General features: G+C 39.3%; 1 protein-coding gene across 1 annotated transcript in view; it reads left to right on the top strand.

The window, feature by feature from the left end:
- LOC150088661 (adenosine receptor A2b-like) overlaps window positions 1-21,213 on the top strand; it is a 121,244-nt gene extending 100,031 nt beyond the window's left edge. The window contains exon 2 of the mRNA XM_090370284.1: window positions 19,967-21,213. Coding sequence (XP_090226410.1) covers window positions 19,996-21,213 — 1,218 coding nt within the window. The 5' untranslated portion in view covers window positions 19,967-19,995. The remainder of the gene's footprint in view (window positions 1-19,966) is intronic.
- Window positions 21,214-21,882: the final 669 nt, after the last annotated feature.

The following is a 21,882-nucleotide window of genomic DNA, read 5'->3' as shown; positions in this document are numbered from 1 at the left end:
GACATTTAGGGTTCATAGATACAAAAATAAAGCAACCCAACTGAATACAATTACCCAATCCAGCTGCAATTTGTATTTGTATTCATAATACCACAAATTGACTCCACGTAGCCTCAGTTGCCATGGCGCAAATATTAAACAAACTAATATGTACGGATGAAAAACTTGAGTAGCTCCATTCCTCTCCTTCCACAAATTTTTTGATTACTGTTTACGCCATGTACAAGCGAGATTTAGACTGTTAAAAATAAATTTAACACCTCGCTGTAGAGTTTATTCTTGTACTGAAGATGTTCTTCACTCAAACCTGTTATATTATGTAAATCATTCAATGAAATTACAGTATTAAATTCCTTTCTAGTATCAATTCACAGCGCAATTTGTGTGTTCTGCATATTCTGCGGGCTTTGAAAAACGTAGGATAACTCATAGGAAAATCCTACCCCTCCGCATACAATCGGATAACTAGAATTTCGATTGAGGAGGACTTTCTAAACTCTTAAAGTTGTCTACGGGACTCGAACCCAGATCTCTGCAAACAAGTTACAAGTGACGCCACAATACTGTCACGGAGGATGCTGTATAAAGCGCTTTCGTTTTCCTAAGAACCAAAGAAATATTTCCCATATTTATTTGGTTCTTGGAGAAACGAAACGTGTAGAAGCATATTTTATGATAAAACATGCTTCTGAAATATTCATATGTATTCATAATTATCATCACTATGCATGAATAATGAGTGTGATTATATATAGAATCCTTTATACAAAAAGCCAAAGCACATTTTCAGACAAATTGCGATTTTTTTTTTTTTAATTATAGCTTACATTCTGGTATTAACATGGCTGCATTAATTTCCTTTCGCTACGTTTTTGTGTTATCAGTAATTGGTTTTTTAAACACCTTTTGTTTATTCTGTAGCTTACCTAACATTATTAGGGCAATTGTAATAGCAGCGACTAGTTGAACGGGCTCTGAAAGTGGGTAATAAAAATAAAAAATAATAAAATAAAAAGCGGTTTTGCGTGGATCAGAGAATGAGTAATGCAAATTCGATGAGCTGGTCTTGTAGTTTCTAAAAGAGTATCGATTACCTTTGTGGAACAAAACTTCGCGGTATACATATAAAAGGCTTAATTGTTTTTTTAGGGTCTTTCAGAGAGTGAAAAAAAAAAAAAAAAACCTTGATTGCTATAGGTGGGCGTAATATAATAATGAGCTAAACTATAAAAGAAATGTGTGTCGTTCCCCCTTTAATTGCTTCTGCCTATTCAGAAAGGAAAGATATCGTTTCCTTCCTGTATAATTTTAGAAAATATGATCACACTGGGAAGATTCAGTGTTGTTAATGGTAATCGCACCATAACCATGGGCATGAATGCTCGAAAATCTCCACGTGCAACTGTTTCTGTCTCAATTATCTTCAGTTCTATGATTTAAAATTAATCAAAAGTTGGAGCTCCTGCCTCAGCAATCAAAAGATTGCTGAGGCAGGTACGTCATCAGAATATATGGAGAGATAACGTGTATACATTACTGCGTTATACTTCTCAATGGAATACTGAAGAACTCTTTATTGTATACACAAGGCACACCCGCTGTACACAACACCCTTCACGGCTACAAGCCAGGGGTTTACATGAAAGGATAACAACATAACATAATAAACAAGGATGAGGGAGGGGGGAACTATTGTTATTAATTTTACAACCGTATGATTAAAGATTGGAGCACAAAAATTGACAAATTTACATACGAAAATACAGCGTGTTGGGAAGTAAAATTATTATGTATGGAGACCTTTTATAGTGCAGGATAGTCATTTCAGCAGTGCAGAAAGGTTGGAACACTGGAGTGATGGATCAATGGCAGTGATTGAGAGGTCCTCGTGAGCAGGTTCTAATGTCCTGTGCCGTGGGTCTGAGAAGGAAGTCGATAGAGTAAGTTCTGCTTATATTTTTTATCGACTGCGAGCTTGTAGAGATTGGCGTTCAAGGAGTATACAGTACGTACTGTAGCATTTGCATGGGTTGGAACCAATCAGATAACTTTAACCGGGTTGGCCTTAAGGCTTGGGACTGGGATTCTCCATCCGCAGTTAGCCCAGAAGTCTGGTTCGGAAATAATGCTTTCGTTTTGACAGAAGGACGAGCCTTCTCTCGTGAATGAAGGGCAGGAAGCCGTCTGATGTTAAGAGTCTGGGTGGTCCTTAGCGCAGGGGGAAACCAAAATTTCCATACGGCCCATTTCAATGGCCAGTTTATTGGTATGAGGGGATCACTTAACGTAAAAATCGACTTTAATTTTTATTTATTCAATTGATTGCTATTTACAATCGCTCCTTGCACAGCATGCAGGCCAGAGGGGATAAAAAATTTCAACTCGGAGAGTAAATTTGTCAATTGTCAATACGTGTATATATTGACGGTTTATTGAAAAAAGTCCATTGTCCTGGGTGTCTCGAAAAAAGGAGTAGAGCAAACCCTCGATTTAACGGACTAATAGGGGAGAAGTGGTGTCCGTTAATGCCGAAAGTCAGTTAAATCGAGTGTAACCTGGGGGGCATTTTTTATTGTTCTTAATGTAAAAAAAAAAAACCTTTAATACAATATACAGTTTGATTCTTTTACGCCGTAAATTTCACAAACACGTGCTACTGAGACGCCTTGTTCTAAGTTCTCAATTATCTCTAATTTCTGTGCCACATTTAAGTTCACATGCTTTCTTTTAACTCCTCTATCAATTGATGCCATTTTAAATTGTAAGGATTGCAAAATTATTTAATAAATGAAGTCACAATTTAGAAATCAAAGGAACACTCTGTATATAACCTAACCGGACGATAGCTTGAGGCAGACTGAGACCAAAACAAAGCGAGTCGATAGACCTGCAGTTTACTGTCCGGAGTCACGTTCAGCTCGCAGGTCACCGCCTGCTCTTATCTGTAATCTGGGAAAACAGCTATTTGAACACGTTTTCAGAAAGAATAAAAAACAATTTCCTGAATTTGATTATAAAAATAAAAGTAGGTAATTATTATTAATTTTTAATTAATAATAACACTGAAGTTTTGTATAACCTAAAACAAAAAAATATGGTTGAGATTAATATGTACATTACTGTATTATTTATCCGGTCCGTTAAATCGAGGGTTTACTGTACCTACATCATGTTCCAGTTAGTACTGATGTGATTCAGTTGTTTGCTAAAAGATAGTCGTTCTGTGTAGGTCTTACTGGCGCATAATTTTTCAGTTTACTTGAAACTGGTTCAGGATTTCCATTGTATTAAGCGGGAACATTCTGTTAATACTTTTCAAGGAAATTAGGTTGGAGCGAAGTGGCTTGATTTGGAGACTGTATGATTGCCTCAGACTTCGTGGGTGCGAGATAATGCTGGATAGGACTGGCACGTCATATCTACCTGCCAATAACTTCGCCAGGATATGAATATTTGTCTTGATAACAATAAACATCCAGTGTGTCCCTCCATATTTGCATACAGAATGCCTCTTGATACAGCGAAGGGAAATTGGAAGATCGGGTTTAACCACCTAGGAAGCCAATATTCAATGCTTAGGAAGGTTTTAACATACGTTTCTGGAACTGATGACCGAAGCAACGCACCTAACAATGTGCAGCCACTTCCCGATTAACGTAAGGGTTGCGTTCCGCGAAACTCTCCGTAAATCGAATTTTACGTAAGTCGGAATTTCCCTAAATAAGCAAAAAAGAAATGTTCGACGAACATGTAAATATAATTATTCAATTTCTTTTATCCCATGCGCAGGAAAAATTACAAAAATTTCAATTATAAAATTACAAAAAGAGAAAGGAGACAGGCATAACGTCAGCAAGTTTTACCTTTCGACCATCGTTGCCAGAATTAACTTTCCAGCTGATAAGCACGGCCCTGGGAAGTTGAGGACTGTGGAGATTTAGAAGGGGGTTTTCCAATACATCACGCATCACAAAATTTCTCTGCAGCTGCAGAATCGGCACTGGCGACTTCACTGCATACTTAATGTTTTGGAAACCAGCGCGATGCTTTAACCTATTAAACCACCTGTTGCTTACCACGAACTTGGCTTGGGGTTGGTCGTACTTATCGTTATCTTCATAAATACTTCTTGCTTGAATAGCCGTTAGATTCAGGGGCACTTAAATCTGAATTTGATTTTCCATCCATATTATTAATATCTTTTCCATCCTGAACGTTGTTTTGTGGTCCCTGTTGGGGCGGACTGGCCCCGGTGTGAAATACGTTGATCCTTTAACATCTGTTATACGCGCACTGTCCCTTAAAATAGTATTCACTGTTGAAGCAGCGAGATCTAATTTCGTGCAAAAGATGACAAACTTTGTCCTGCTGCGTACTTCTTAATCATCTTAATTTCTAAATCCATTTTGTTGCGTTTCGTTTCCTAGCACTGCCAGCACTTTCACTTTCCGTTGGTCGCTTTCCCTTCATCATTGTAATAAGTAAATAGGAATTCCAGTTATCGGTATTATCGCAAATGCAATAAGATCGAGTTTGCTACCCATTTATAATAGATTGCGCTAACAGAAAAGCCCAATAAACCGGAAAGTGCAAATTGTTTTTTACTGTTTTAAATGAAGACGTCAGTGTCACTTGTCATTGAAATATCATTTCATTTGTATGGAGAACCAGGGCCTGGTCCGTTCACATATTTTTATCTTTCTTGCCTCCCCTAACCGGGCGATGGTCCAAAGGTGATCTGCAATGTACTGTAGTCTATTGCTTGAGAGGGGGGAAGTTTGTAGATTGCATTCCAGTCTATTGTTTTAAGCTTCTTAAGGATTATTTCTTCCTGTATGAACTTTGTGGAGAAGACGAGTTTTGTGGTTGTCTTGTTTTTATTCTGGTCAGTATTCTTAGGCGGGAGGGATTCAATTGTAAGAGGATAGTGATCCGAATTAAAACTTCCAAAATTCTGCAGGAGGATAGCGTTATTTACATTCAGGTAGATAAGGTCCAGTTTTTGATTGTCTTGTTGATGGGGTCTGCAGGGGGTAAATTCCAAATGATGAAAGGAGGATGTCCAATTCTGTTTTTGTGTCTGCATACCATGGGAGGGACATATTAAAGTCCCCTGTGATGATAATGGGAGATTTTGTTTTAAGTGGTGGATCAACCATGCGTGAAGCTCCGTACTAGATTCTTTATTATGCTCGTGGGAAAAATAGATTAAGCAGTCTTGGATGCTTAAAAGATTATTATGACAAGTGACACTCACGCCTTCAAAGAGTCACTTCTGATGGTATTTGTGATGTGAAGACTTTTGTGGGAAAAGATAACCACATCGCCCCCAAGTTTATGAGCACACTCATTTGAGGTAATGTGGTAGGCAAAGTTTCCACTAAGGAAGTTTAGTTTCTTGTCTATGATTAACCAGGTTTCTGTTAGACAGATAAATGTGAAATCTAGTAGTAATAAGTTCTGAAGTGTGTATGCAATTTATTTGCAATGCTTCTGACGTTTTGAGTGAAGAGGAGAAAGGGCTCTGCGGTACTCAGCCTTTGAGATGCTTTCCTTGGTTGCTATAGCAACCGATTCTTTATTCCTTGGGCGTAGTCAACAAAGATCTTGACCTTCGCACCAAGAGGCCAGGTGCTTGAGCAGAGGAGGCCGTTGAGTCCCTAATCTTTACCCATTATCAGGACTGATGCAATAGTGCTATACTTGGTTTCCATTTGACGAATGTCAACGATTATTCCAGTTTTCTCTTTGATGTGGGGCTCGAAGGGGGGAGCACTGTTATAGTTGGGTCATCTCTAGTGGAAAAGAGCCTCACTTTTCCCGGTGCTGCTTTAATACACGATCATGTGTCAGTTCCAATGATGAAATCATTACCAGTTTTTCGGAATTGCATTTCTTTAGGGCTATTCCTGTGTGCTTCCTTGGGGCGTCCATGTGATTCAGTTGGGCAGGCCTGCTCTCTGAAGGTCGAGAAGGAGCTTGGGGTCTTCTATGTACTAAATACTTGGGATGAATGGTGGGATTTACATCCTGTTTGTTGTTCGAAGTGCTAGCGTAATGCAGACTACGTGTTTGTCTATCTCCAACATGAGCAGAATTGTTTCTATGGAGGACGGTAAGTGTTATTTGGTGATTTTCTTGCACAGGATGCATTTGTGCAGATGGTGCAACCCGGGTCTGAAGCGTCATACAAGAGGTAATGGTCTTTCCACCAGCTTCGATTACCAACGTGTTACTCCCTGCAGAAAACGTTGCTACGTGCATACCGTGGCAATTATAATCACAGGGCAGAGTACGGAACCCAAATGCTACGGATTTGGGGTAAATTTCCTATTTGTCTGATCGACATTCGGGAATTCTGAAGCGGGGGGGGCTCATTAGTTTCTTTTCTTCCTCAGGGTGGCTGTGTTGCCTGCTTCTCTTCAGTTGTTGAGTTTCTTCTTTTTTGCCTAGGCAGACTCTTGGCTAATGACTTGATGTGATCGAGGGAGTTGGTTTTCTAGTTGCGGCAAACATTGGCTGCCGGATGGGTCCTCCTGACTTACGAACTTCATAGGTTCGCATCGAAAGTGGCATGTCTTATCATAGCTGGTGTGGTTGTGTTTTCAATAGGGTTTCTTCGGGCCATAGACTGTTTGTCGAGCATTCATTTTGTTTGTGTATTTTTCTTGCTAACATCTGCAGCTCGCACAGGCACTTTTGTCATCTGGGCGATCTGATTCTTTAGCATTTCCTGATTCGTGAGAGCAATGTCAATGATATCCAAAATGTGTTTTATGTGGTTTTGCGTGTCAGCACTGTTTTGTTGGAAAATATTGCTCAGGAATTTGTGATCTTCATGGATATCGCAAAGCATCGACAAAATCTTACTCTGGTTATTCCTTGTAGGTGGGTTGTGCGCAGTTTCGGCAAGTGAGGATATACTCATAACTTCAATGTCAGGCAGCGTAACATTTGTTTTTCTTTGTGGGCCAATCGCATACTCGCCTGGCGATGATGTTGGGAGGTCACCAATAGTTTGAGTAGTCGCTGCATTCCCATTTTTCTTTATTTTGCAGCATTCTCTTAAGTTGCCTATATGGGAGTGGGACTGTATTACAAAACGACATTTATACCAGCCATAACTTACGCGTCACCCATCTGGTTCCAGAAAGCAACTACTGCAGTTAACAGAAGGACACTCGATTCCATCCAACGGACAATACTCCTCTCTATTACACGGGCCTGCTGCACTGTGAGTACACATGCTCTGCAGGTTCTGGCGGGAGCACTCCCCCTTGACCTCGAGGTGGTGCGTTGTGCCATGGTGCAGCATCTCGCAAAAGGGCTTCCCTGCACCTTCCTGGGCCACTCCATTGACCCTACAGGAAACGTGAAAAGAGAGAAAACAAAACTCGCCACCCACCTGCAGCAGGTCTGGCAGGATAGGTGGTCAGAATCCACAAAAGGGGAAATAACGAGGAAATTTCTGCCTTATGTCGGAAGATTATACCCAAAAGCACCATCATGGTTTCACCCTGGACTGTACACTACGTATCTTTTAACAGGTCATGGGGCCCTGAATGCCAAACTAAACAGTTTTAAATTAGTAAACGATCCTCGCTGTGTCTGTGGGGAAGTGGAGACATGGTCTCACATAATGTACAACTGTGAAAATTATGAGGATCTCCGCTGCCTCTTTATGACAAAGCTGACTTACTTCCCTCGCGACAAGGAATCAAACCTGTTGGACTCGCAAGAGGAGTATAAGGAGTTGACAAAATTCGCCCAGGGACTATTCACCCGAAGGAGGACACTTACTGCTATCTACAGGGATCAAGAACAGGCACCACGACTAAACTAACCATCCTTGGACTCAACGAAACTGGCTCTCACCCAGATACAAGACCTTCCTTTGGGACTCTATAGAATTTTTTTTTTTTTTTTAAGCCACGCTCCCTTGCGTGGCCCTTTGCCTCCACTCCCCGGGCGGGAGGGGGAGGTGCTTCTGGTCTCCTCCTCCCCTCGCCGCCCCTCTCTTCCCTCTGGTGGGGCATGGGCCTGCTCCACTGATTTGGGGGTCATCTTCTCTATGTACCCCTTATTTCTGTCTTTTCCCCCAGCCTTCAGTCTCCCCATCCCTCTCTCTCTCTCTCTCTCTCTCTCTCTCTCTCTCTCTCTCTCTCTCTCTCTCTCTCTTTTAATTATAATTACCAGTGTCTGAACCATTGTTAAATTGCTTGAGCCCTACACCCAAAAACTTAACAATATTTATTTGCATAAATAGTACTTCTTTTTGGCTGACCCATAACTATAACGTGTTTTTTTTTTATTATTTATTTATTATTTATTTTTTTTTATTTATTTATTTTTTTTATTATTTATTTTATTTTATTTTTATTTTTTTATTTATTTATTTTTTTTTAAGGTCCTTGCCACTGAAATCTCAGGAAATTAGGTGGCAGGACCTGCCAGAGTAAATAACTATAATACTGGTATACCTAGTCTGCCTCCACGAGGCAGAGTGTGGACAACGTTGGGTCCCATTAGGGGCCCAGCGGCTAAATGACCAGAGGAACAACGGTACACGACACTACACATGTACAAAATCCATACACTTTTAAACCTCTGGCATTGACAGTGTTCTGTTTCACACCCACAATGTATAGCCCGCGGAGATGGGGGGAAACCCCTGGTGCCGTTTGACACTAAACACACTCTACACTCTATATGGGGTCGTGGTGCATTTTAGGCAAAAATTGGCTCGGCATCGTGTGCATTGCGGCTTGTTTTTCACATTTTTCTGGCATGCTTGACATGGTGCCATTTTATAATTGCAAGTTTCTTAGGCCTATCGATAAATAATCATAAATCGATAAAAAAAAATTAAGGGAATACACTTACCTGTGGATGGACGTTTGACACACGTGTATTTCGGGTTAGTTGACTACAAACACTATTCGTGATAAAACTACTTATTCCACTGAAATAAAATTCACATAAGAGCAAAATCCACAAGTTGATCATAGCGCTCCCTCTATTTTACAATTTCCAAATTTCACTCATTGGCAAATCTTTCTGGCATTCTATTTTAATAAAATCATAGTGAATCAATTAATGAAAACCTTTTAAATGTAACTGATATTTCTTTCCTCCATCTCCTCCTAACATATTTTAGTGGACTGCTTGGCGAATGGATGGGTGAAATAGGAAGGGGTTTTTTTTTTTTTTTTTTTTGTCTGATACCGTATAAGCTTGCTTTCGTTCATCATATGCTTATGCTAATTCACAACAGATTTTGTATAATTATCTTTGAACAATCGATTAAATATTGGATAACATTTTCATCCAATGCAGTAGTATCGTCTAAAGATCTAGTATCGATCGAGTTCGTTTAATTACGACTCTGTATTTTTAGACAGATTGTCTTTTTCATGATATTACGCAGTGCAGTTGTATTGATCTTACAATTCTGTGACCAATTCTTTTGGTGCTGAGCCCAGTTGCGAGTAGTATTTCCTTGAGCTCTTAAAGCAGCCTCAAGTCATCAGAGCATGGACTCATCAAATGCTAACAGCATAGACCCTGGCCCATACAGACTGGACCACATCCACAGTGCTATAAATTAGACGATCCGTGCTCCGAACATACCGTTTCACCTGATCCCACAAATGCTCAGTTGGGTTGAGATCCGCTGACTGAGTAGGGCAATTAAATATGGTCAAGCCATCCTCGTGTCCCTGAGCCCACTCCTAAATGATCTGCCTTTATAACATGGTGCACTGTTCCGCTGAGAAGAATAGTTACCAGATAGATAAAGTAAGCACGAGGGGATGCATCCGATCAGCAGCAATATACTTGTAGGCTTGTAAACTAAACATTGATCCACCAGTGTTAGAGCGACCAATGTGTGCAACGAAAATACTCTAGCCTTCAATGCTGACAATCGCCATGGATATATTGATTCATGCTGCTGTTGCAGTACCTTGGTCCTGCCGTCAGCATGGAACAACTGCTGGTCCCTCGTTGTTGATATAGTCACCGTTCTCCCCACACCGGCTGGAAAACACCCAAGTTCAAATCCTGTCAGTGACGCGAGTAATTTTTTGGACCTTTTCACAATGTGGCTGAGTTAGTCGGTGTCAGGCGATGAAACCACGGTTTTTCTTCCAGCAAACGACCACAGGTCACATGCAACAGTGGCGTATACCCAGGTATCATCGTACGGGGGGGGGGGGGGGGGGCTGGCGACCAGGTTTTTGAGTTTTTTTAGAACGCCTCCTGCGTTTATCTTTAATTTCAAATGTTTGGTTAAGGGGGCATATGCCCCTTCTGCCCACCCCTGAATACGCCGCTAACATGAAATATACATGTTATATTCAGCGCACTACGGCTTATGTTGCTGATGTGCCTAAAACCGTACAACACACACACACAAAGTAGGAACAAGTGGAACTGAGATTCATTCGACCAAGAGACCTTTCTCTACTCCTCAAATGTCTGGTTTCGGTGTTTCTATGTGCACTGTGCCCAGAGCAGCTATTAGGGACAGGTAACTTACTATCATTTGACCAATTGTAGCTCGCCTGTACCTCCCCCCACCCCCACGTCCAGTGGCCTCTTACCAGCTGTCTCTAGCCAAAACACTGTTCTGATTGGGTGTCTGGATTTTGAACCATTCTTGATACAATCTAGACACTCTTGTGCGTGAACACCCCACCAGGACAGTAGTACTGTCAGTGATACTTACACCGGTACATCCGGCATCGACCACGCTCAAAGTCATTTAAGTCGCCCACACATCTCTTTCTCTCACTGAATTGCACTATACAGTCACAAGTCATCTGACTATACACTTTTATAGCCTAGTATAAGCATGTGAATTGTTTCTGACGGAACGGTCAATTCGCAGAATGATGGAGATGCACGTGATAAACTGGCCAGTCAGTGTAGGCTAATTCATATTAAGTGACTGTTTCGGTCAGGTTGAAGCCTACATAAAGGCATAATATAACTGCATGACAGCTGATTATAGTTAAAGAATCCGAGTGAGCAAACGCGAGGGAAAAATTACAACACTCGTTTGAGTTGACCGTGGAGGCTTAATATGATGCTGTTTCCTGTATTCCATCTATCGTGTAAACTTTTCTCACCATATGCGGCTGTCCCCGGATTTATAAAGAAAGTTTTATAACTTATCTGTTATCGAACTGTATTTATAAACTTTTTTGTATAGCTGCTGTTTTGGGACATTTGGACTTCTACGCAGGCCAGTCGGAGGAGAGGAAATAGTGTCTTTCCTTCCCTATCCAGGAAAAGTGTCCTGTTCTCTTTCTTTCCGGGAAGCAATATGGTAACAATAAGCGACTGTTTTTATATATAATACAGTTTGTATGTGCGTTGTTTGTGTGTGTACATGACTGTTAGTATCTTAATTTTGATAACAAGATATTTCATCCTTAAGTAATCCAATCATTACGTGAATATCTTTTGTTAAATATTTTACGAGCGTTTGTAGTACCTGAGAGTTTGCGATAATGAAAGACAGTATTGTGCAATTAGCCCCCTATCAAGTTTTCTATTGCCACCTTCCTCGAAAAGAATTATTTTCCTTAATCCAATAATCCGATATGCTCAATTTACTTCTTGAATGGCTGTTTTAATTCATCGGCAATCTGCGATTCGAAGAATGGATTATTTAAGCTAACTTCTCCTTTCATCCTTAAGGGTGAAAGCAGATTACGTTCTGTTGAGGTAATTAACATTTTCGTACAAACAAGAGACATTTCTATTAAAATTGATTTGAATTTTCATTAGTCATAACCAGCTCATGTTCAGTCAATACCCATTTGCCTTATGGATTCATTATCCTATTTAGCAACAGTAGCATTTGAACTTTCACAAGGTGTCATGTAATGCCTTCGAGGGTAGCACAGTTAGCAGAATCGTCGTCCCTGTCCACACCGGGTGGAAAAAGACCTCAGTTCGAATTCCTTCAATGACGCGAGGAATTTTTATGGGCCTTTTTCACATCGTGGCTAAGCTAGTCAGTCTCAGACGAGGATAGCATGGTTTTCTCTCCCGTAAACTCTGGTTTTTCATCCAGCAAACAGAAAATCGACCACAGAACACGCGAAATTTACAAACATAATATGGTATAAGTTGCTGATGCCCTAAAAACTCTACAGAAATGTCATGTAACTAACGTGATATCAGTTATGATCGTTCTTGTAAAACCACCGAAATGAGGCAATTTTTTTATTGTTGATTGAGAGGAACCTTTTTCTTCCTCAAGAAATTATACCTTGACTAACCACTTGAGTTTAATGAATCCATCATTTTGGAATTTTTGGTAGAAGAGTCTCGTTTTTGGAGACTGCTACAAATGGAACTTTACATGGAGATGTAAAGTTCCCAGATGATCGCCTAAATATAGCGGGTTATGTTGCTAAAATTCAAAACAACTGTATATCACGATTTCAGGCGAGCAAATAATCGACATTGACTAAATATGTGAACCGAATAAACTACGGTTATTTACTGATTGATTATTAAGATTATTTATTGATTGATTGTTTGAATCATACCTGAAAAAATTGAATAAAAATAATATATTACGCTAGTGTCCGTAAGTTACGTAACAGCTATGTTTTTGTGTGTGTGTGTACACACACACACACACACGTATATTTGAATAACCTTTAAAATAGTTGGAAACTGAATCTTTCATAATAAAAATAAAATAAAAATGTACAGCAAACATCAGAGGCAGCAAAAAGCATATTCCTCTACATGATGCTTGAAATATAACCATAAGAATTAAAAATAATGCCAGCAGCGTGGCAAGACAAGAGCGAAAATAGTTAAAATTAAACATAACGATCAAACCTACAGGGAGGCAAGAGCTGGGTAACAAGAGTAAAAATATGGCAGCAGAAACTCTAAGATAATTAAGAACATCTAAATGTAAGGATAATAAAATAATTCATTAAATTTCGAAAGCCAATTAAATAGAAATTTAACGGCGCCCCCCTCTGATGAGCACCAGGTCCAAATTTATGTGAAATATCACATCACCAACAGAGATGTAAACCTCTACAATAAAATAAAACAAAAATAGACTGACCATTACGCCCCATCTCAACAGATGACCACAAGGCCAATAATGGTCAGGACGTCAGCGATAATGGAATCGCTGCATTTCGTTCGCTAGACAAATCGCTGCAAAGGCAAGTCGACCGAAGTTCGATCTGGGGATTGGGTGGCGGACTAATCTTTCGGTCGACTCGCCTTTGCGGCGATTTGTCTAGCGATCGAAATGCAGCGATTCCTTGACCATTATCGGCCTTGTGGTCCTCTGTTGAGATGGGGCGTAATGGTCAGTATATTTTTGTTTTATTTTATTGTAATGGTTTACATCTCTATTGGTGATATTTCACATAAATTTGGACCTGGTGCCCATCAGAGCGGGCGCCGTTAAATTTCTATTTAATTTGCTTTCGAAATTTAATTAATTATTATTTTACTATCCTTACATTTAGATGTTCTAAATTATCTTAGAGAGTTTCTGCTGCAATATTTTTACTCTTGTTACCCCTCTATTCCCTCCCTGTAGGTTTGATCGTTATGTTTAATTTTAACTATTTTCACTGTTGTCTTGTCATGCTGATCATCATCATCAGCCATTTTCAATGCACTGCAGGATGAAGGCCTCTCCAGCAGCTTTCCAGTTCCTTCTGTTTCGAGCACTGGCCATCCATCTCCGCCTTTGTCTTCCAGGTTTTCTTCTAGCTCCTCTTGGGTACCATTCTGTTATTTTCTTAGTCCATCTGTCATCATGTCTTCGAGCTATGTGTCCTGCCCAAGACCATTTTAGTTCTTTAGTTTTAATAAGAATGTCCTTTACTTGAGTTTGTTGCCTAATCCATGTGTTTCTCTTCTTACCTAACAGTCTGATTCCCAATATAATTCGTTCCATTCTTCGCTGTGTAGTTCTCAGCTTCTCTTCCATTCTTTTGGTGAGTGCCCAAGTTTCACTTCCATAAGTCATGGTGGGGAGTATGCATTGGTTCATTATTTTACGTTTCAGACAAACTGGGATATTGCTCTTCAGTATGTGACTATATTTCCTGAATGATATCCATCCAAAATTTATTCTACTCTTGACTTCCAGCCATTTATCATTATTACAGCTAATAACTTATCCCAGATAAGTATATGACTCCACCTTTTCAATTACTGCTCCTTCAATCATTATTTCCCTTTCTGTGGCATACTTGTTCATCATTACTTTTGTTTTAGCCATATTCATCTTTAGTCCAAAGTCCTTACTAACTGTGCATAACTGATTAAGATTTTCCTGTAATTCTTTGGGATCGTGGCTTATGACCACAATGTCACCTGCAAATCGTAAATGGTTTAGGTACTCTCCGTTCATATTGACTCCTTTCTGCGACCAGTCTAATCTTCTGAAAGCTTCCTCAAGGGCAGCAGTAAACAGCTTCGGAGATATTGTATCTCCTTGTCGAACTCCTTTCTCGATTTTAAATTTCCTACTGTCTTTGTCTAGTTTAATAAAGGAGGTAGCATTCTCATATATTTTCTTCAAAATCATAATATGTGGGGTATATATGCCTTGTCTTTCCAGTGCCCGAAACATTGCCTTATGCTGTATGGAGTCAAATGCCTTTTCATAATCCACAAATTCCAGGCATAATGTGTTTTATATTCATTTGCTTTCTCCATTAGCTGTGATATTACGTGAAGGGGATCTATAGTAGAGAATCCTGTCCTAAAGCCAGCTTGCTCTTTCGGTTGATTCTCATCAAGTATTCTTTCTAATCTGTTAGTAATGACCCTTGTAAACAACTTGTAGATGTTGGATAACAAGCTAATTGGTCTATAATTTCCAATTTCTGATTTATCTCCTTTTTTATGCAGCAAAACTATGATTGGATTATTCCACTGCTTATGCGTCACACCTTTTCTAATGCACTTTGTGAAGAGCCTTGCCAGTTTTTGTGTTATGTCTCTTCCTCCCAATTTAACAACTCTACAGTAACTTCATCTTCCCCCGGGGCTTTCTGATTCTTCATTTTCTTCAATGCATGTTCTACCTCATCGGGAAGAATATCGGGTATGTCGTATGTGTTGCTAATTTGCAATCCATCTTCCCCACTGCTGGCATCATTCCCTCGTTCCTTGTATAATTCTCTATAGTATTCTTCAGTTTCAGTATCATTTGTCTTTCTGTATTACTGCTCATGGCTGCTGATTTAAATCCTTTGTTTTCCCTTAATGCTTGTTCTATTTTTCTTGTATTAAATCTTCTTATGTCCTCTCTGAGTCTCTTTCTAATGGCTTTGCATAACTCAGTATATTCAATTTTTTTCCTTGTCAGTGTTTATCTTGCTCTTCATTTTTCGCCTTCGGTTCATCATAACAAGTGTTTCTTGACTAATTTTTTCTTCTTTGGATTTCTTTTTCCCTATAGGTTTCTTGGCCTTTATCACTTTCAGAAAGTTATGATATTCCTCGTCGATATCTTGGTCCTGAACAGTCTGCAGAAGCTCAAACTTGTTCTTAAGTTGCAGTACATACTGCCTTTTCTCCTCTTCTGTTATCTCAAAGACCTTTGTATTATTTACTCGAGTCAGTTTTTTCCTTTCCTTTCCTACATCTATATCAAGTGTACATCTTACCATTCTGTGATCACTTCCAACATTTACCTTATTCAGGACGGTAACATCATTCACAATATATCTTCTGCTAGTGAGGATGAAGTCGATTTCATTAGTTGTTAATCCATTTGGACTCTTCCATGTCCACTTTCTGTTCACCCTTTTCTTGAAAAAAGTGTTCATTACTGACAATCCTTGAGATTCTGCAAATTCCACAAGTGTTTCGCCTCTTTCATTTCTTTCACCAATTCCAAAATTTCCTATAGTTCCCCTTTCTGCACTGTTTTGTCTTTTTCCAACCTTAGCATTGAAGTCCCCCATAATAATAGTGTAGTGGGTTTTCTGCTCATCTAGAAGACACTCAGTTTCGGTGTACATTTCTTCAACCTCTTCATCACGGCTCGATGTTGGTGCATAAATCATTATAACCTTTAGCTTGTACCTCTTAGAAATCTTTGAGTATTAGTCTTGACACCCTTGGTGATGTACTTTTAAATTCCAAAATGTTGTTTTTTAAATCTTTATGGACCAGAAACCCAACTCCACCTTCACTCCTTTCACTGTTTCCATTGGTGTACAGCAGATTTCCACTTGATAAACTTATAAGTGATTCATTTCTTCTTCTTGTTTCACCCAAACCAATGATATTCCAATTCACATTTTCTAATTCCTTTTCCAGCTCTAATATCCTGTCTTCACCGATGAGTGATCTTACGTTGTAACAGGCCAAGTTCAGTTTCCGTGCATGGCAGCCTGGTCGTGCCCAGAGATTCTTAGCACCCTCTGCTTCCACTCTGATCCTCTCGCTGCCGTAAGAAGGGGAGTGAAAGCCTGCCGGGGACTGAGGGCCATTTGCCACCTAAGTGACGTAACAGCGCTAACCATCGAGAAGGTGTGCATGAGTGGATTTTAGGGAGGCAGGCCAACCGGACATCTCCTAAATCTTCTGTAATAGAAAGATATTGGATCCATCAGTGTTTTAGACTGAGTTTCTGATAACACACAGGATACCTGTTTTCCTCTAAGCCCCTATGTTGATAGCATTATTTTTAATTCTTATTCTAATTTATTTTTATGGTTATATATATATATATATTTGGCACCCCGTGATTCAACATTTATAAATCCAAATATGACATCAGAATAACCAACTCAAGCGGCTTAAAAAATTCTACCTATAGAACGTAATCGAGATGTTTGGAAGATTCAGAGCTGTGGATGACTATTCGTAGAATATGATGGTAGGATAATCACATTTGAAGTGGCCATACTTTGGGACCTCTCAAAGTATCAAAAATAGAAATCTGAAGGTTATCTGAACCACTCTTCATCAAGAGAAAAAAAATTCCATGTTAGGAATTTCCCGAGGTGAAGTTCATACATTCACAGTATATTGCACCTCTAGTGTGTGTGTGTGTGTTTCTGACAAAAAATTCGCGTTTCCAGGGGGGGGGGGGGAACTATGCTACCCTTGCCAAAGCCCGTTCACAGTGTGACAAAAGCCCGTAAATTCCTCCCCTTTTTGATGAATTTGAACCAAGGCGTTTTTCTACACGGTGTGAAAGGATGGTGGTCGCAACCAGCATGCTACTCGCGAGGGCAAAATTAGGAGACAGAAAATATTTCTTGAAAGATATACCTTTTCTGTCTCGTGGCGTCCGTGCGAGAGCACAGTGCAAGATGCACTTCCTCTTAGCGTCGTTCTGGGAATGAAGTTGGCAAAATTTTACCTTTGCCGAAGACAACTGCATTTCGGAATGAATACTCTGTGACCCTAACAGCGAGAGGTCATAGGAAAATTATAGCCATGCAACCTCCCCCCCCCACCCCCGAGTGTTCCGTGGTATTGAAATGATTGCTTCATGGCAAGAGCAAACTTCAGAAAAGAAGATACCAAACACAACAGATTATTGTGGTTCCCCCCACTTCACAGGTAAGCCAGTCTGATTTGGTTATTGGCCAAGGGGTTATTGTTCGCTTTGCATATGAGTTGCGATTCAGTTTTGAAACTGATTCTTCTCGTGTTCTCATCGAGAGAGAACGTGGAACACGTAGCAGTGGTCCAATAATTTGTCATGGGGACAGGAATCATAATAAAGTGCCACACCCGATCTTCACGTCTTTGAAGGGAGACACTTAACTGCTCAAGGGCGAAATTCTTGAACTCTTGAGTGCCGTTTTTCAAATGTGCTATGGACCGTGAATTAAATTTCATGGACTATAATTATTTTTCCCATAAGGCTCAGATACTATAGGATGTTCTTTTAATGGCGTATCCAAGCAGCTATCTGGAACTGAATCAGACCTTTTAAATGTTAATCGTCGACCCAGCGAAATTATTTTGCATTTGGCCTCTTATACGTATTTTTCATTCGGTGCTGAAAACTGTAGCAGGTGAATCTTAAGGCTCTAGAAGTCACTGATGACTAAAAGGTACTATTACCCTTTGTCTGTCATTACTGCTCTTGCGGTAGCACAGTGGTTATAATTACCGTCCTTCCATACTGTATGGAAAAGGATGTGGTTAGGATCTCATTAATCTATTATAGGGTTTTTCAGTGTGGCCGAGTTAATCGAGTGAAGTCTTTAAAGAGGATTTCTAGTAAAGCAGAAAAACAACTTGAGAACGCATGCAATTTGCAGACAAAAATACATAAGGGTATATGAGCTACCGCTAGGGTAACCCTTAAGTTGATAAATGTCCTGTTTTCTATTACCATACGGTATTTAAAAGATGACGTGAAGCGAGCCATTTGAATGGATATATCGCAGTGTTCACCCTACTACAAAATCTCTTTAGAAGTTTACTAGGCCTTCTGTTTATTTGGTATAATTTTTCTTTTTATTATTTCGTGTAATAAAATTATCACTTTTGATCCTTCTGCTTTTTATATACTGCATAAAGTATTAACAATATCTTCTTTTTTTATTTTTTAAATTAGTATCTTCAAAAGGTGTACTAAAGAAAGCTGTTCATAAGCATTATGCCATTTTATCCAAACTTAATCCATTGTCAACATTCCTTTATAATTTCTTAACTGTTTTTGTATCGGTGTAATAAGTTTCACTGTTTTAATAGAAATATAGTGATGAATTAGTTCTGAGACTGCAGTTCACATCTACAATCTGCCAGGGAAATAAATAATTATCACAAACGACATTTCAGTGGACTGCCTGGTAAATACCAGCGTACTACTAACCTTCAGTTTAAAGCTGAAGATATAAGGCATATTTTAGTATTTTCTTCAGTAGTGGTTGAAGGAAAGCTGCAATGTATGGTGTCAGCCGAAGCCGGTAAGGATTTTCAGAAAGTCGGATGATGTCGATATTTATTGTAACTATTTATTTATTTATCGTCGATATTTATTGTAATAACGACAGTTTTTTTTTTTTTTTTTTTTTTTTTTCCCATACTTAGACGATTTGAACCAAATTAACAACACAAATGTTTTAAAATTGTTACATTACGGATACAAAAATAGCCGTGCTGCAAGAGAGGAAATATAATCTCAAAATTATAAAAATAAATGGAATGAGAAATTAAAATAATACACGCTTTCGCGCAATGAAACAAAGCATTACGATGACCTAACTGGAAGAAAGAACTGTTCATAAAAGAAAACGGCTAAGTTTATTGTGAACAGAACATCTTGTGCTAGAGAAATCTGTATTCATTTATGCCCACGTTAAGAAAACTTCATTCTGGAGGAAACTCAAGCCGCATTTACTTGCCAAGGTAACAAAAATTGATGGCATACATCATACATCAATGATACCAAGAACTTTTATGGGCTTTTTTTCACATCGTGGCCGAGTTAATCGGTCTGAGAATAGGATAATTTGAATCCTCTGAATACATCAAAATGTATTCAAAAATATAAATATGGTAAAAAGGCAACTTTTCTTTTTTTTTTTTTTTTTATTGATAAAAAAACACTACATGAAGGTCAGAAAAAATCAACTATTTGGTTATGTCGAATATTTTCTTTAACGACCTTTTTTTATGTGTATGCAAAACCATAGCAACCAGTTAGATTTTTGTTCCTTATCTATTTCACAAAAATGTAAATATATTCTGCGTGTGTGCGTTTTGGCTTTTTCAGTTGTCCTAACGTTTGCTTCATGACGTCTTATGAAAATCACGGAGTCTCTGTATATGCAAATTTATCTTCGCGTCCTATTTCCAGCAAATAAGTTGTAGATGTCAAGCCTTCCATCCATATGGATGTAAGGCCTGATATGTATGTTTTATATTTTAATTCACCCGAAATTCATTTTTGAAATTAATTTTTCCTTGTTTCTTTCAGATAAATCTTCCGCTTCATCCTGTAGAGCCATGGTCCCCAGCGTCAACATCTCAGTCACTGCTGACGAATCTTGGTTCACACAGGTATTGGTGAATAATGTGGTCACTGAAGCCCGAGCTACCGGTCTTCCTCACACATCTCTATGGACCTCGGCAGGGCATGTGGCATTAGGAATATCCTTAATGTTTATTCTTTCTCCAGTGGTAATTTGTAGCAATACCCTGCTGGTGGTGGCTATCCATCGATTCAAGCGGCTTCGTAATCCAAGTAACTACTTTTTGCTGTCGATGGCATCTGCTGATTTAGGAGTGGGACTTCTTCTGCCCTTTGGTCTTTACTTCGAGTTTGCCCGCTCGAAAATTGACTGCGTGATACTCTGTCTGCTACCTTACTGCATTTTCATTCTCATCTGCGGTGTGTCGATGCTAAGCATTACAGCGATTGCTCTGGACCGCTACACGTCACTGGCTTCGCCTTTAAGATACAATAACATCATCACTCATAGTACGGTTGTTCGATACATCACCGCTTTTTGGATTTATTCGTTTCTTTTAAGCTCGAGCCCATTAGTCTTCTGGTTCGCCACTTCAAGACAGCTGTATGTGGAACATTGCTCCTTCGACCTGGTACTGCCAGAGGTACGTCTTTTGCTTTTCTTCGCCCTCTTTCTCCCATGTGTTTTAGCTGTGACTTTCAGCTATGGCTACGTTTATATTATAGCCAGATCTCATGCAAGAGCAATATGTTCAGTGGAGATAACTTTCCGCCAACAAACAGAAACCTGTGCGCCCGAACCTCGATATGGACGCACTTTAGCTGCTACTGTTGGCTTATTCATGATATTTTGGTTACCCTTTGAGATCTGTATGCTTTTGGAAGTATTAAACGAAAGGACTACGTTCTTCTTAGGATTTTTAGTTTTAGTCAATAGTGCTGTGAACCCGTGGACCTACGGTTATAGAAATTCAGACTTCCGTTTTGCCTTTTCAAGAATTCTAGAGGATTTTCTTCCTAAACTGAGTTCTACGCTGCGTAAACATCATCCCCGCAGAACTAGTGGACCTTTTACTAGTGGTGCTTCTCACGTTCGTATATGTGTTACTCCCAACAATATTACCCAAACTGTGGACACGTTATGCATCACTTACCTTCAACCCCCAAATCACCTAGACGTTCCAGTTCCTGTTAGTCCTTTCTTAAGCCAACCTTCCACTTTAAATGCCACTACTGTTGTTGCTCAAGTATGATGTAAGTTTAGAAATAAATACTGTGACAAATAAATGTTTAATGATGGTGCACTGATGTTAATTTGAATTCAATAAAAATATCGGCGAAATACTTTGTGAATTCATTTATTCAGAGTAAAAATTCGTGGAAATATTAATATTTCCGAACAAAATCCAAAAACTGCACACTCACATTTACAATCATTTGACACTCGGCGAAAATTTTCAATCATCGATAAAGAATTTAAAGGCTTGGATCAACTCGAATTATAAAACTATAAGTAGGAATCTTTGTGAAAACTTTTTACGTCTTCAGCGTGCGTGGCGACTGTGGCCATGATTAAGTAATAGTATTCAAGGTCTGCCCTCTTATCTTTTATTAGTGTTCGCAGCTAGCGCAGTGCTTATGATCACCTGATGGAAAAGGGCCTGGTTCGAATTCCGTCAATGACGCAAGGAACTTTTATAGGCTTTTTACACTCCGTGGTTGAGTTAGTGGCCTCAGGCGAGGAGAGTAAGTTTCTTCTCCGGTTTTTCATCCAGAAAAATAAGCAAACTGACCATGTTTTGTTTATTCTTTACAGTATTCTCAGTTGGTGTTAAATTTTGATTCCTTTATCGACATGATTCTCAGCAAGTGAATCATGAAGCCTTTCAGCAGATTTCAATAATCAAATAACACGAAGAATA

This window comes from Mastigoproctus giganteus, chromosome 3 (genome assembly GCF_048544385.1).
Source record: "Mastigoproctus giganteus isolate SK-2022 chromosome 3, ASM4854438v1, whole genome shotgun sequence".
In the NCBI taxonomy this organism is placed as follows: domain Eukaryota; kingdom Metazoa; phylum Arthropoda; class Arachnida; order Uropygi; family Thelyphonidae; genus Mastigoproctus; species Mastigoproctus giganteus.
The sequence above is the reverse complement of the archived record's forward strand: the minus strand, read 5'-3'. Positions and strand labels throughout refer to the sequence as shown.